At 50.9% G+C, this 13,626-nt stretch overlaps 3 protein-coding genes across 3 annotated transcripts; 1 reads left to right on the top strand and 2 right to left on the bottom strand.

Annotated features, from left to right (window-relative positions):
- Positions 1–942: 942 nt before the first annotated feature.
- BDZ83DRAFT_582911 (uncharacterized protein) lies at positions 943–3,020 on the bottom strand (the record flags this gene model as incomplete). Its single annotated transcript, XM_060505598.1, has 2 exons — positions 943–2,554; positions 2,635–3,020. The coding sequence occupies 2 exons, from the start codon at positions 3,018–3,020 to the stop codon at positions 943–945; spliced, it is 1,998 nt and encodes a 665-aa protein (XP_060362573.1).
- Positions 3,021–4,648: 1,628 nt separating this feature from the next.
- On the top strand, positions 4,649–8,749 carry BDZ83DRAFT_653871 (uncharacterized protein; the record flags this gene model as incomplete). Its single annotated transcript, XM_060510663.1, has 2 exons — positions 4,649–6,799; positions 6,872–8,749. The coding sequence occupies 2 exons, from the start codon at positions 4,649–4,651 to the stop codon at positions 8,747–8,749; spliced, it is 4,029 nt and encodes a 1,342-aa protein (XP_060362572.1).
- Positions 8,750–8,969: 220 nt separating this feature from the next.
- On the bottom strand, positions 8,970–10,993 carry BDZ83DRAFT_582827 (fungalysin metallopeptidase; the record flags this gene model as incomplete). The annotated part of the gene is made up of 3 exons (XM_060505590.1): positions 8,970–9,156; positions 9,210–10,576; positions 10,646–10,993. 3 exons carry the CDS (start codon positions 10,991–10,993, stop codon positions 8,970–8,972), a joined length of 1,902 nt encoding a protein of 633 aa, XP_060362571.1.
- Between the last annotated feature and the right edge of the window lie 2,633 nt (positions 10,994–13,626).

Raw genomic sequence — 13,626 nt, 5'->3', positions numbered from 1 at the left:
TCCATACCGGTATAAGCCTTGCTACCAGCTTTCACATGATCCTGATAAGACTTGAGTATCTCTCTTCCTACCAGACTTACATGGTATTCACGTCTAAAACTTTGGGATTGAGGCAAAAGGCTTTGTGGAGTTGCCTGGCGCGGTCAGTATCCTTCCATGTCTGTACAAGACTCAAAGTCCATGTTGGTGGCTTCTAGGTCAGTGAAGCAAATTTGTCGATTGTTACATCATTCATAATCCCTTAAAGGCTAGCACGACCTTCGATGAGTCAGCTAAGGCGCAGCCAGAAGTTAGGATCATGGTATTACAGTTTATGGTCATTACTATACCTACTATCAGGGCCCGATCGAGTCCGTAGCCTATCCAAGCCTTTGAATCAGTGGTCCAATCAGTCTGAAGTCTAAGTCAGGGCTCCTAGGCATCGCATCACGGGCGAGTCAATGGAAGCATCACCTGAGACTCAATATTTACGGTGCCATATGAATATTCTTGAGAGCAATTTTATGCGCTTTCCTCAGGGAGGAGATAGCCGTACGCATGGTCAACATTTGATATCGCGACAACTCAGCCGCTAAGTTGACGTTTCCGTCAGAGTTGTCGTTTTCGTTCTCGTTCTCGTGAAGCGCCGGACCTGCGATCGTGCACGCTTTCAGTCACCAAAAGCACGAGGCAGGCCTCGATCTTTGGTCGACCCGTTAGCTAGATACCAAGGACACCAAGGGAATTAACTTCGTGCTCTCCGTAGCCAAATAATGGTTGAATGATTTTCGCGTCAGACATCGTTCAAGTCTTACCTTTGATGGACTTTTACCGATCATACTTCCCGAGCCAGCAAAGCCTTTGCAACCCTGATTAAAGCATGGATTACTGATATTGAGCTGAAGAACCTTCCACTGAGGAACTCCATGGAATGAGCTCTAGTTCTTGAGCCGTAGCAGGATACTAATGAACACTATGGCCGCTCAGTCTCAGTTCTGGACCCATCGGCGAGTCTAAAAATCGGACCTTGACACGATCAGCATGCGCGTCCATCTGCGAAACACCATCCGCGGCTCTAAGCTTCTCTCGAGAATTCGCATCGAGCCCATGGGCTAACCCTGCGAGTGAACTTCCCCTCCATGCCGGCAGTCCCAGTCGTCTTGTTTCAAGAATCGAAAACAAGCAGAACAAACAACCACCTAATAATGCTGCCATTGGAAGAGACAGGAACCCCCAACGTACACGGATATGAACCACCCATTGCAGCGTCTTACCCTCCAAGGGATTCTCTTCCAAAGAGAGATCACGTATATACTTTGTCAACCCAGCTGCTGCTGCCTCGAACATTGCTGTGAAATTTTGGGATACCCCTAAGCTTGTGATAACGTTGGGCTGTTGTTGTGGAACCTGAGGGGATCGACGTAGCGGCGGGTATACGAGCTGCTTCTTGCTCAGAGGGCTAGGCCGACGGGCAAACTGATTTGCGAAAGCTCCAGCGATGCTTCCAGCAGCGTTTTGTGAGATATTGAATCGCAAGCTGTTTTCTGTGCTTAAACCAGTGGCGCCACGATATTCTTCCGGTGAGATCATCAGTTGGAGGTCGGTTCGGTTGAAGTCTGACTTGTCGTAGTTCAAAATGTAATTCGTGTACTCGTTGTATGCCTTCGAGAGCTGGAATTCGTGAGGGTTCAAGGAGAGGAAAGAGTCGAGGTTCCTATTAGCATAAGAGCCTAGAACAGTCTCCTCTAAAGCACCTTGTTTGATCTTGGTTTGGTACACATTCGTACAGAAGTACAGAGCGCACTCATGTGCTACGACGGTCGCGTCATCCCAGGCCTGCTTGCCTTCCCTAAAGTCGCTGTCGGACTCCATCATTGCGAATGATATTATGAGGGATTTCATGTCGCGGAAGCCGATTGTCTCTGTTGGCTGGGTTGTCGCTTTTGCTGTCAATTCTGTGTTTATAATCGTCTCATTGTCTTCCCTCAAGGCTGCTACCGCTGCCCCATCAATATTCGATATGTTCATGCCGAGCGCTGGGATCTCGTACTTGATGTAGCCAGCCGTCATGTTGGGTATCAGATGTATTGAGCCTGACGAGATGAAGTTCACCATTGTAAGACTATCATCTTCAGCCTTCATCAGGTTGGTTCTTCCGGTCGATTGAACAATGTGCTTTGAGATATCGCTGCATAAGCTGCATGTTGCTAACGATGTATAAGGGGCCCAGGTGCAGTTGCCTGAGGGGCAAGTGAATGCTGCCTTCTGGCTTTCGGCGGAATTGATATTGGAGAAACCAGCCCACATTGCAGCGAGAGAACCGAAGTCATACTGCGAAAACATCGAAATGCCGGTAATTGCTTCCCCTGGAAAGTCGGGCACCGTCAATGCGACTGCAGCTCCTGAGATGCTGATATGAGAGCCGATGTCAAGTTTATCAGTCTTCCCGATCGTGGCCTTCGCGATAGGGTCTGAAAAAGAGATTTCTTCGCCCTCGAAGTCGATTATAGCCTGTAGAAATGGCTCGAAGCCCACCAAAATGACTGTCGATAATGCCCCGAGCGCAATCCAGTGTCTGAAGTGAGTGATGTGTTAATTACTGCAAATTCTTTGAGGCTTGTCAAGTAACTAAACCGGAAACGATGTCAAACCTACCTTAGCTTCGACCACCATAGGAGCCTGACACTTCCCCAAGGACCACGGCTAGCTTCTTCGAAGCGATCGTAGACCATGATTGTGTCATCTCGTTTTCTATACCAGTTCCACTTTCCTTGACTGATGCATGCGCTCACAGCAAATGCCAATGTTGCTCTTGATGTAGCTCCGAGAATTGACACCACGGTGTTGAAGGAAAAATGAAATGACCAAGTTGCTAGGGGCTTGTCGTTGTAGAGAGGAAGGAGGATGGCAATAGCGACGAGGGCAGAAATGCTGAGTGAGACTGCGAGAATCTCCAATATCCAGTGATACTGATTAGTAGGCAAAATGGTAGTTGCTTTTCTCAAAAGATTTCGACTAGATGTTTGGCTCGCATGCTCCATTGTCGCATTTTCGTCAAGATCGGTGGACGACATAGACTTAAGATGTAGGAGCGGCTTTCTCTTGATGTGAAGCGGGTTTCGCGAGTTGTGAAGCCCATCAGTCGCTTCATCGCTGATGGATAGCTGCTCCATAGGAGCGTGATATCCTGTAGGTGCATCACCTTGATCCAACTCAAACGAGCCTCTCTGTTGATCTGGTAAGGGTCGGTGATACGTCGACATCGTGTGATCGTGCAAGGACCTGATGTTTTCGCCCACACAATAGCGGAGAGACAGTTAACTTTTAAGCTTAAAGTGGATGGGGGATGTAGCTAAATAATAATAGTCGAAGAATGGTGGGAGATCTGCACGTCTAAATTAAGACCTTGAAGCCGACCTCTCAGCCACGATACACGAGTGGCACGTAAGTGCTGTGCGCTGTGATATTTCCCAACGAAGATAGACCATTTTCCTGGTTCAATTGGGACAGCGACCACTGGAAAAAGCAAGACCACGCCCCAAGAACATACTCCGCAGTCGCACAAGCAGAGTAATACGTAAGAGACACCGGCCCGCTAGCGTGCAGTCGACAGTCCTGTAGGCTGTAGCTAAATTGAGTTGCCTCCATCTAGCCACTGAACCTAATGTTCCTCAGACATGCCTCGAATCTCTCGGCGCAAAGGTCTGAGGTGGCAGTTGGCAAACATGCTGCCTAAATACAATCAGCTTCCCACCGTGACCGAATCTGACGACAGACAGGGGCAGTTGACAGAGCTGAACTTCTGTGACCTTCCTGGCGGCCAATAACGTTGGTGTTTGCAGACAGGGGTCATCAGGAAATGGATGGCAGTGTGGCATCGTAAGCGCTAGTGATATGCAGCTAGATTATGGGTTTACGAATTTAGTTTTTCGCTGCATATGGTTACTTGAGTGGATTTGGTGCTGGCTCTTTAAATTAACGGACGGCTATCCTCTTCGCGTTCGAGGCCAATTGCACAAGTCTCTTATTGTTTTGAGTAATTACAGATGTAACAATAACGGCCGCGACAGAGAAGACCACGGTAGTCGTCCTCGCGACAACCGAGGAGAATGCTGCCGACGATGAAGTCAGTCAGATATGGCTCGAAGTACAGAACAGAGTCATCCACATGGCAAAAGGGGACCCATCGAAGATCGACAAACAGCTTGATATTGATGGAGTCATGCAATATTTGGAACAGACTCAGGCAGCGGATCAGAAAGCAGCTGACAAGCATGGCACCGTCAAGAAAGCGTTTAACAGAACTTTGAATTGCATCTCCAAAGTTGGAGGTATCATTGCCGACGGAGCTTCATATGTAAGATTCTCTATCTATATTCTTACTAAGATGTTTCGTGCTAACTGACGGCTTTCCTTGTTTAGGCCTTCGCCCCGGCAAACACCTGTTTCAACGCTCTCACGTTTGTGATTGGGGCATGGCAGTCATATTCAACGGTTTTCGAGAGTCTTGCGGAACTACTTGAGAAGTGTGCCCAGTTTCTTGAGCGTCTGCCATACTATGATGGCATGGATGCGTCTCTGAGAAAGGGTGGCTTGCTGTCAACTCAAACTTTTCATCGACGTTTGCGATCGCACTCTTCAGCTCAAGCCGAAAAGACGCAAGATCGAAATGTTTTTCCGCCAACTTTTCCTGGACGACGACTTCATGAAGGACCTCCTTGTTCAAATGGAGAACTTAACCGCCAGAGAGCATAGACTTGTTTCTGCTCAGTCGCTCAAGGCTGGCCAAGACGCTGCCAAAGCCTCGAAAGAGAGTGTAGTCAAACTTGACACTCTCATTGAGAGCAGTGTGGCGCAGAAACAAGACAAGTTGGATCAGCACTTCAAAAGCAAGGTCCAAGAAGTTTTCTTCGGCAAAAATGCAAAAGACTTCGACGCATGGGATGCCGTGTTACGCAAGAACAAGAGCTTGCTTCTCAACGGGACCGGGGAATGGTTGAATGATGATGCCCTATTCACCTCGTGGATGATGGGCAGCAACGAAGCGAGTCCGATTCTCGGGATTGAGGGTGGGGAAGGCTCTGGGAAAACCCTTCTGGCAACTCACATCATCAGCCGACTACAGAAATATAGACAGTCGAGGAATTCGAAGAGCAGATCGGCAATTGCGTACTACTTTCTCGAAGAAGATCCCAAGGATAACTCCAAGGCCACATTCAAAAAGAAGCATGTCGCCGAAATGGTGTCGAAAAGTGTCCTATGGCAGTTAGCTCAGATGGAGCTTCCGTACCTCAAGTCCATTGCTGGCATATGCGACAAGGTGAACACTGAGGATCCATCGGACATCTGGAACAAACTATTGCTGGATAACGAAGACCGCCTGGGCATTGAGAGCACGTTCTTCATCGTCATAGACGGGCTTGGCGACAATATCGATGGGCTCGCTGGTCTTTTGCAGAGAATTTCGGCAGACGCACCTCGTTTACGCACGCGTGTGATTATTACGGGCAACCAACATACGTTTGACGTGCTTGAAGAAGCGGGAGACATGAGGATCACCAGAATGAAACTAGGCTTCCGGAACTCTATTGACATTGAGCTATACATCATAGCCAGAATGGACGCAATGGAAACTTTGAATGACGCCAGTAGGGCTGGTGTTGCCGAGACTCGAACGATGATTCTGTCGAAGCTCACATTTGCTACCTCCGGCGACTATTATATTACGAACTCTGCACTAAGCACCATTGAGGGTGTCGACTCTTTGTCCGAGATTGAGCAATGCCTGAACGAAGTTGGCAGCGCCAGACCCAAGCAGATTCTTGCCGACATCAAAAAGCTCAACCTGACGCTCAAGTCAGCTGAGATTGATGAAGTCAATGAAATCATTACATGGGTAAAATGGGCAAGAAGATGGATGTCTCCTCTACAATTGGAAGCTGCCATACGATTGAACACGAATTTGGAGTCATCCAGTCAGGTCTCGCTTCGATCTTTGGAGTCTAAGATTCGTGAAAAGCATTCTCTACTTTTCAAGATTGAAGAAAATCGGGACATCTCCTTCAGTGCGGAAGAGATAGGCGATATCATACCTGTGAAGAGGTGTCAGTCAAGTGGCGCAGACTACGGCAGCGAAGAGCAGATTTCGCCGGCGGAGATCAAAATCGTCAAGCATTACCTATCAACGGTTTGCCCATCAGATGTCTACGACAAATTTGGGTTTGAAGAGTTTTTTGCTCAGAAACTAGAACGCAAGACCAAGTACATCAGCCAGGACCCCGATAACGCTCATCTTATCCTCGCGATGAGGTGTCTGCACGGCATACTGGGTGGACAGACTAACCTGACACCTGGAGCAGTCAAGTTCCGAACCTATGCAAGAGATTGGCTGTTCGATCACTTAGAAGAGACTGACCTCTCTCGAGCTGACCGCGATCTCAAAGCGGAAGCCGGAATGCTTTTGGCCCGCCTGTTCAAGGAGGAATCTGCTATCAAAACTCTGCTTGCAAGAGACTATGGCCCTGATATGGATGCGCTGTGCGTGATAAGCGATGTTTTAATGCCCGGGAACTGGAGAACTTGGATTTTCTCAAACAGGGGCGCAAATCTCATGAGCAAGTGGTCTGACGACTCAATGGTTATGTCAAAGCTTCGTGACCGAGAGGATGCACCGAACACGCTGGAGAGTTTCAATGGCATTGGTGGGACGAGCTGGTACGAATTGGCAGCAAGAGTGATCGTCAAAGAGTTACTGGAGGTGACTCATTATCAAAACTCTATGGCAGATGTGTTTAGTTTGCTTTTCGGACTTGTTAAACGGGTAAGAACTCTTGACCTTATCAGAGATCTCGAGTCAGACGTCATCGAGGAACGAGAACGCTAACTTTTGCAGTTGGAACAACACGAAAAGAACCCCACGGCTGTCACTCAGTCCGAAATCGACGACGACGAAGTTTTCCGGCCTACTATGACCGAATTCGACACTGTCGAGACATGGGCGAAGAAAGAACTTGGCGTTGTCGAGAATGATGCACACTGGGAGGCGCAAATGGCGAGGTTGCTATACTACATCGACATGGCGAAATATGAGTGCGAGAAGAGAGCCCGGAGAGCAGTCGAACTTAATCCTGATGATTGGTTCGCTGCTTATAATCTGACCCGCTCGTTCGACGAAGATCGTGACGCCGAGGCGATCTCGGTTCTCGAAAGCATCGTTGAGAAAGTGTCTAATCGTCCTCCCGGCACACTCAACCAGCACGATCGGGAGTCATTTGCGGGTGTTCTTGAGACCTTGGGCGATCGTTATTGGAATATGCCCGAAAATGCCGGTACAAAAAAGGCATTCCACAGTTACCTGCAGGCCTTGGACCAAATTCAGGACCCTGCAGCCGGGAGCTACCGCCAATTCATTGCGAACAAGCTTGGACAACGCAGGGAATGGAACCTCATTATCGAGTTCTGCGAGAAACTTCACTCATTCACATTCGGTGGCATGAATCTGGGCAGCAAAATCCTCGGCGACGGATCTGCCTACAATGCTCGGGAGTTCTGGTACGCGATGTGGAACGCATGCTATCGTACCGATCGTTGGGATTTGCTCGCGGAGATGTGGAGAGGGACCAACAAAAAGTTCAGTGACCAAGAAAGAGACCTGTACTGGAATAACTACACAAACATGTGGTATGCCATCAGTTTGTTTCGCCGGCCTGGCCACGAGGATGAAGGTGTGATGATGTTAGAGGGCATTTTCAAGGAGAACTGTCTTACCGAGCGAGTGCCATTCATGCAATTTGACATTGCTTCTACACTTCTAGTCGCCTACAACAACAGAGCTTTCGCCGAAAATACCACCGCCGATACGAGGAACGTCTACGCCAACAAGACGGAGGGTTTGCTGAAAGGCCTTTATGAAGGTATCGCAACACCCGATCTCTGCCTGTTCCAGCTAGCCCGATTCTTCCACCTAAATGGAGAGCAAGACCGTGCCAGAGACCATGTTGCCATTTTCACAGCCCAAAGACTCGAGATGCTGTCCGATGAAGATGTCAGTAATGATTACGATTCGTTCCGCGATCTGGCTCTCTTGTTCATCGCGTTCATGGATGAGGCTAGCGTAGTCGCATGCTGGGAGATGATGGCTGTGTCAAGATTTGCTGAACAAGCAGAGTATGAGCGCAAGATGGAAGAACGGCGCAAGCAAGAGGAGCGACAGATCCGTATAGAGGATGCAGCCGCTGCAAAGAGAATCGCCATCGAAGTGCCGAAGACCCATCAGATGAGCAAGGGTCCGAAGAAAGAGAGCCCGAAGGACAGCACAGAAGAAACGGCAGTGGAAGGAGAAGAGAAAGAGCCCGGAGAAGCGACAAAAAAGGAGCTGTCAGACGAAATGAAGGAGTCCGAAATCAAGCCCTGGCTCGATGTGCCGGAGATGCTTGATACCTCGATTTTCCTCTGCTCTGAGCAGTGCGGGTTCAATACCAATATTCCCACCGGGATCTGGCTCTGTACAACTTGCATCGTTGGCCCTAGCCTCTGCAGCTCATGCTATGCGGATATTGAGACCAATGGGGTCAGGGACATAACATGCGGGAAGGACCACAAGTTTTTCCAACTGCCTCCGTGCAGTCGAGCCTCGATCGAAGAGATTCCTATTGGTCATATTAGGGTTGGCGGAGAGTTTGTTACATTGGAGGCGTGGAAAGCAACGGTGGATGCCAGATACGGGCCCTATGTAGAAAAGATAGCCGAGGCTGACGAGAAGAATAATTAGGAGGAAGAGGAATAAATTAAGGAGGGACGAGTAGGAAGAGAAAGTATAAGATGGGTGGGAAGAAGAGTAGGACAAATATCATGAGGAAGGGGGGAATCTTGTTTCATAGTGCTTGCTCAATTTCACGCTGGTCGTTGCTTTGGAGATTTTGAGTTTAGTCTCGTTACACATTACACTAATTCTGGTATCTACGCTATCAAATTTGAACATGATTCTCCCTCTAGCAAACGCCAGTGGGGATGGTGAAACCATCGCGGCGGGCAGAAGAGCTGTAGACAGCATCGGAGCCCAGACCACGCTTCGCGAAGGCGGTCCAGAGCTCGCACAGGTTGGATCCACCGGTGAGAGCCTTGTCGGCGTCGAGGATGGCGTCACGAGCCTGGATGAAGTTGGGAGAGCAGGGTTGCCTGGTATTGTTAGTCTATTGCCTGAAAGGAGTAGCAATAATGGGGATACATACAGGGCCATGCCGTCGAGGACGAGCTTCAGGGTCAAGTATTTGCCATCGGTGGGGACACCGTTGGCGTCGAACTCGGGCTTGGGGCCGTCGTTCTTGCCGTGCTTGTCGATGAGGTTCCAGAGGACCTCGTAGAGAGTGGTGGCCCAGGTCTCACCGATGCGGTGGACGCTGGTGAGGCCGTTGATGGTGGAGTAGGTGTTGGGAGTGGTGGTCATGGAGGTGGAGTAGAGAACGGTACGGATACCGGCGGGGTTGTTGTAGACCCAGGCGCCCATGGCGTAGTCGGTAGCACGGGTGTCGGTGGGCTTGAGACGGATGGCTGTGGCGAAGAAGTCACCCCAGCCCTCACCCATACCACCGGACTCGACGGCGTTCAGGCAGTTGGAGTTGGCGGGTCCACCGGTCAAGCGAGTGGACAGACCGTGGGTGTACTCGTGGATGACGACGCCGGCCTCGAAGCTGCAGTCGCGGCGGGGAGTCGACTGGGTCCAGAGGTACATGCGCATGCGGCCGTTGGTGCCATCGGGGGGAGTGAGGAAGTTGGCATTGTTAGTTCCGGAGCCGTCCTGGGCGAAGAGGACGACAAAGTCGTTGCCGGCACCGCCCTTGCCCTGGTTGTTGATCTGGAAGTTACCGGCGGCCTCGGTGAAGCCGAGAGTGTACAGCAGGTCGTGGTAGTGGTTGGCAGTGTAGTAGAGCTGGGCGATGGAGGCATCGATGTAGGCGGAGGGGGTGGTCAGGCTGGTGGAGTACTCGTAGTCGAAGTTGTACGAGGTGCTGGTCGGGCGGTAGTTGGTAAGGTAAGCAGTGCCGCCGCTGGGGTTGGACTGAGCAATGCCGTTGTTGCCACGGGTGGTGGTGTAGTTGGCAGAGCCGTCGCTGTGCCAGGTCAAAGGCGAGGCAGAGAGATCCCAGGGGTCGGTGACCAGGACACGGTCGCCCTCGGTGGGATCGTTGACACCCCACGGGTAGACGCGGTAGTTGGCAAGGTCGGAGACGTAGTCGACAACACCCTGGACCTTGGAACCGGTGGCGGCATCGACATAGGTCAACAGCCAGTTCTCAGAGATGTCGGTCTCGACACGCCAAGAGAGGGACAGAGTGCCGTCAGCCTGGATGAAGTAGACAAGCTTGGCCTCGGGGTCGGAAACAGCACCAGAGGTTCCCTTAATGGCATAAACCTCAGTGCCCTCCTTAGCCTCGGCGGTGGCAGAAGCAGCCTCGACAGGGAGCTGGAGGACATCCTTAGCACCGTTGAGAGCGGCAACGGGGTCCTTGAAGTCACGCTTCGTCAGAGGGCTGGCCTCGGGGAGGTCACCCTTGAAGAAGTTGTTGCCATAAGAGAAGACCTTTCCATCCTTGCCAATCTAGATTGTAAATGTCAGTATAATAATACCAAAAAGCGATTCGAGGAACAAGCAGCGGGTCTGTCATACGTTGACGTTGAAGTCGGCGTTGTCGATGTCAAGACCGTGAACAGTCTGCTTGAAGTTGACGTGGCCGATGCCGTTGGTACCAACATAGTTGTCACCAACAACACGGAACTCAGCGTTGGGCGCAAGCTTCTTGACGAGCTCGGTGGCGGTGTCGACGTAGTTGGCACGCTTCAGGAGCGCAATGGGCGGGGTCGCCTCCGTCTGGGTAGCGTTGGTGTAAGAGCCAAGCTGGGGAAGACGGAAGGCCTCGATATCGACGCCGCGGCGGCCGATGTTGTGACTGGTGGCCGGATGGGCAAAGACCTGTGAGGTCGGGCCCAGGAGGCCGATGAGGGCCAGGCTCTTCATGGAGCGATACATGGCGGGCGGTCGAAGGCTGAGAGAGGTGCGGGAGAGGAGGGAACGAGGGGCTGGGGACTTGAGAGTGCCTAACGAGCTCCTTTCAAAACATCAAAAATCGAGCGAACCATGATCGATTTAAGTATCTCGTGATGTTTGAGGCACCGGAGGAGCTACCGTTAGACTCGAAGGGGCCGGACTCCGACTATCCACTTGTGCCCCTCAACGCAGCCAAGGAGCTTCCTCTTCGGAATTGCATGTTACCGAGTGCCTTGCTGCAGAGGCTGAGTTGCAATCAAGCAGTCAGACCAGGCAGGATACGATATGGGGCTTCATGATCGCTAGCCCTTGGTCAAAAAGATTACTCCGCAAGACAATTGGAGCTCTATCCGGGAGGTTGTTGGCGATACGGGGTCCACGAAAGATGGCGAGCGCGACTCGATATGCTTGCGTGATCCGCCAGTGGCCCAGGGGCCGCAACTCCAATGCCAAAGCTCGCGTTTATCGGATCTCTGTATGAGAGAAGAGGGAAGGTCGTTTTCTTACCATCCTTGAGACTGGGCAGCGGGAGGGTTACATTAATGCTTCATTTGCGCCGTTGGCGTCTTGGCGACAACTTAGCTTGCAGTTGTTTCTTGGCGATATGGGGGACTCGGCACTGGGCAGCAGGTGTTCGGGTTGAATTTCTCCATGCTCTCTGCAAGTGAAGAGCGCCACCGCTCTAGAAACGTGTAACGGCGCAGACAAGACCGAACTTCAAGGGTCCAAAGATATTGGATGAACTATTCGTCATTGGAAGGTGGTTAGTAAGCTTCTTCTCCAACGTACAATGAATGCGGCTCAGAGATGGACGTCAAATTAACTGAAGGATAAAAAAGAAAGCTTAAGCATAAACCGACTTGTGGTCATGCACAGCGTTGCACCGCGGGGGAGCTTCCCTCATCGCGTTCCTCTCACAAGCGCCGTGAGCGCAAAGAGCTCGATCACGTAACAAATAAACTCTGCAAATCATCTCGGAGAAAGGCCCCGCAGAGCCCGCAGCGGGATCGATACCTTAAACTGCAGTTCAATCTGCGCCGCTAGCAGATATTCTCCAGGAAACTATCCGTAATCATGGTCCTTTTGTCTGGCCGAGTCAGACTCAGTGCCGCCCTTTTTCAGGAACCGCCGTTGATGTAACGCCTAGCGTAGGTAGGTGAGATTGGGAATGGATTGAGGGGCAAGCGACTTCACCCCGACTCTCCGAGTCACTCGCCATGACCAAAATAACTAACGCTTGATGGACTTTTGATGAGTGGGGGAGGAGGGAGAACCTGATCCCGGGCCTGTCAGCAATCGAACAATTATGTTGTCATGACAAGACCTCAGCTGCCAACTCTGGTCAATTCTGCATCTCAACGCAGAAGGTCGGGATCGCAAGGCAGACAAAATACATTGCAACAAATTGGCATGCTGTACGGATAACAAAAGAACTTGTTCGTCGCGAGGGGTCAATAAGCGCCCATTCGCCAGAATGATCACTACGAATAGAGGAGGTAGTAATCTGAAAGCTTGACTCTTTGCCCGTGCCACTTTCTTGATAGAGGAGCACATGGCCAGAGCTCGCTGCAAGCGGGCGGATACGGGAATAGGAAATCGGGCAGATGAAGTGATCATCCCGCCGGCTGAGGTGTTTCGCCATTCTAGTCCAATCCTTAGTATTTTTGGGTACGCGATACATACGAAATATCGATTATCAATAGACTCGACTTTCTCAATCCTTCAGACCTACCATTTGCTACAGCGTCCAATCCCAAACTTAACGGACTCCAATGGGCCAACTCTCCCCCCCCCGGTCCGCGTGATGGTCTCGGCAGATGATGCCTGTATTCCCTGTCAGCATTAGCCGCAGACCTTCCTGTTCGGGGATCGCTCCGTTAGTGCAATGGGACGACCTTATCGATCTGGTCTTCATATCCGGGCGTGCCTTGCATGGACCACCGCTCAAGTTCTCAACCCCCAAATTCCTTATTCACGCATTTGCGCGGTGAGGCAACTTTCGGCTACCTGACTTGGGCAAGTGGATGGAGGAGAATGGCAGGCTGTCAGCGCATCAATCGGGGTTAAGACGGCTAATGGCACTTTCTGCTTGAAGAAGGCTACGGAGTACAAGATTCGTAGACTGCTAGTCGACTAACGCGGAACCAAGCCATTAGCCAACAGTCGCCAAGATGCTTGGGCATTCGCTATTGGTGTGAACCCCATCTCCTTCGAGAAGGCAGTTCGACGTGTCGCGGGCAGGCTCGGCCACTCAGCTGGACGGTTCGGTCCATGCCGAAGTGATCCATGATGCGTTGATTAAATGACAGCTTGGGTGCAACGTATTGCGGTAGTACGTCAAGTATTGCGATCACGACGACATGGCTTGGCATTGGAGATGAAGCTGTCGCGTCCTGGTAAGGCACGCTCGTAGGTGGAAAAGAAAAATCTTGGAGTTTCTAACAATTGCACAGAACAACATGATGCGAGTAAGTCCTCAAGTAAAACATAACAAACCCCGATGACTCCTGTGACAAATAACAGTCAAACAGTAAGAACAGCAAATCTACAAGTATCAAATGACACATGGAATCTGGATAAACGAGATCTAATGCTCCCATCGA

The sequence above is a fragment of the Colletotrichum acutatum genome, assembly GCF_030867785.1.
Source record: "Colletotrichum acutatum strain CBS 112980 chromosome Unknown BDZ83scaffold_78, whole genome shotgun sequence".
Taxonomy (NCBI): domain Eukaryota; kingdom Fungi; phylum Ascomycota; class Sordariomycetes; order Glomerellales; family Glomerellaceae; genus Colletotrichum; species Colletotrichum acutatum.
The sequence above is the reverse complement of the archived record's forward strand: the minus strand, read 5'-3'. Positions and strand labels throughout refer to the sequence as shown.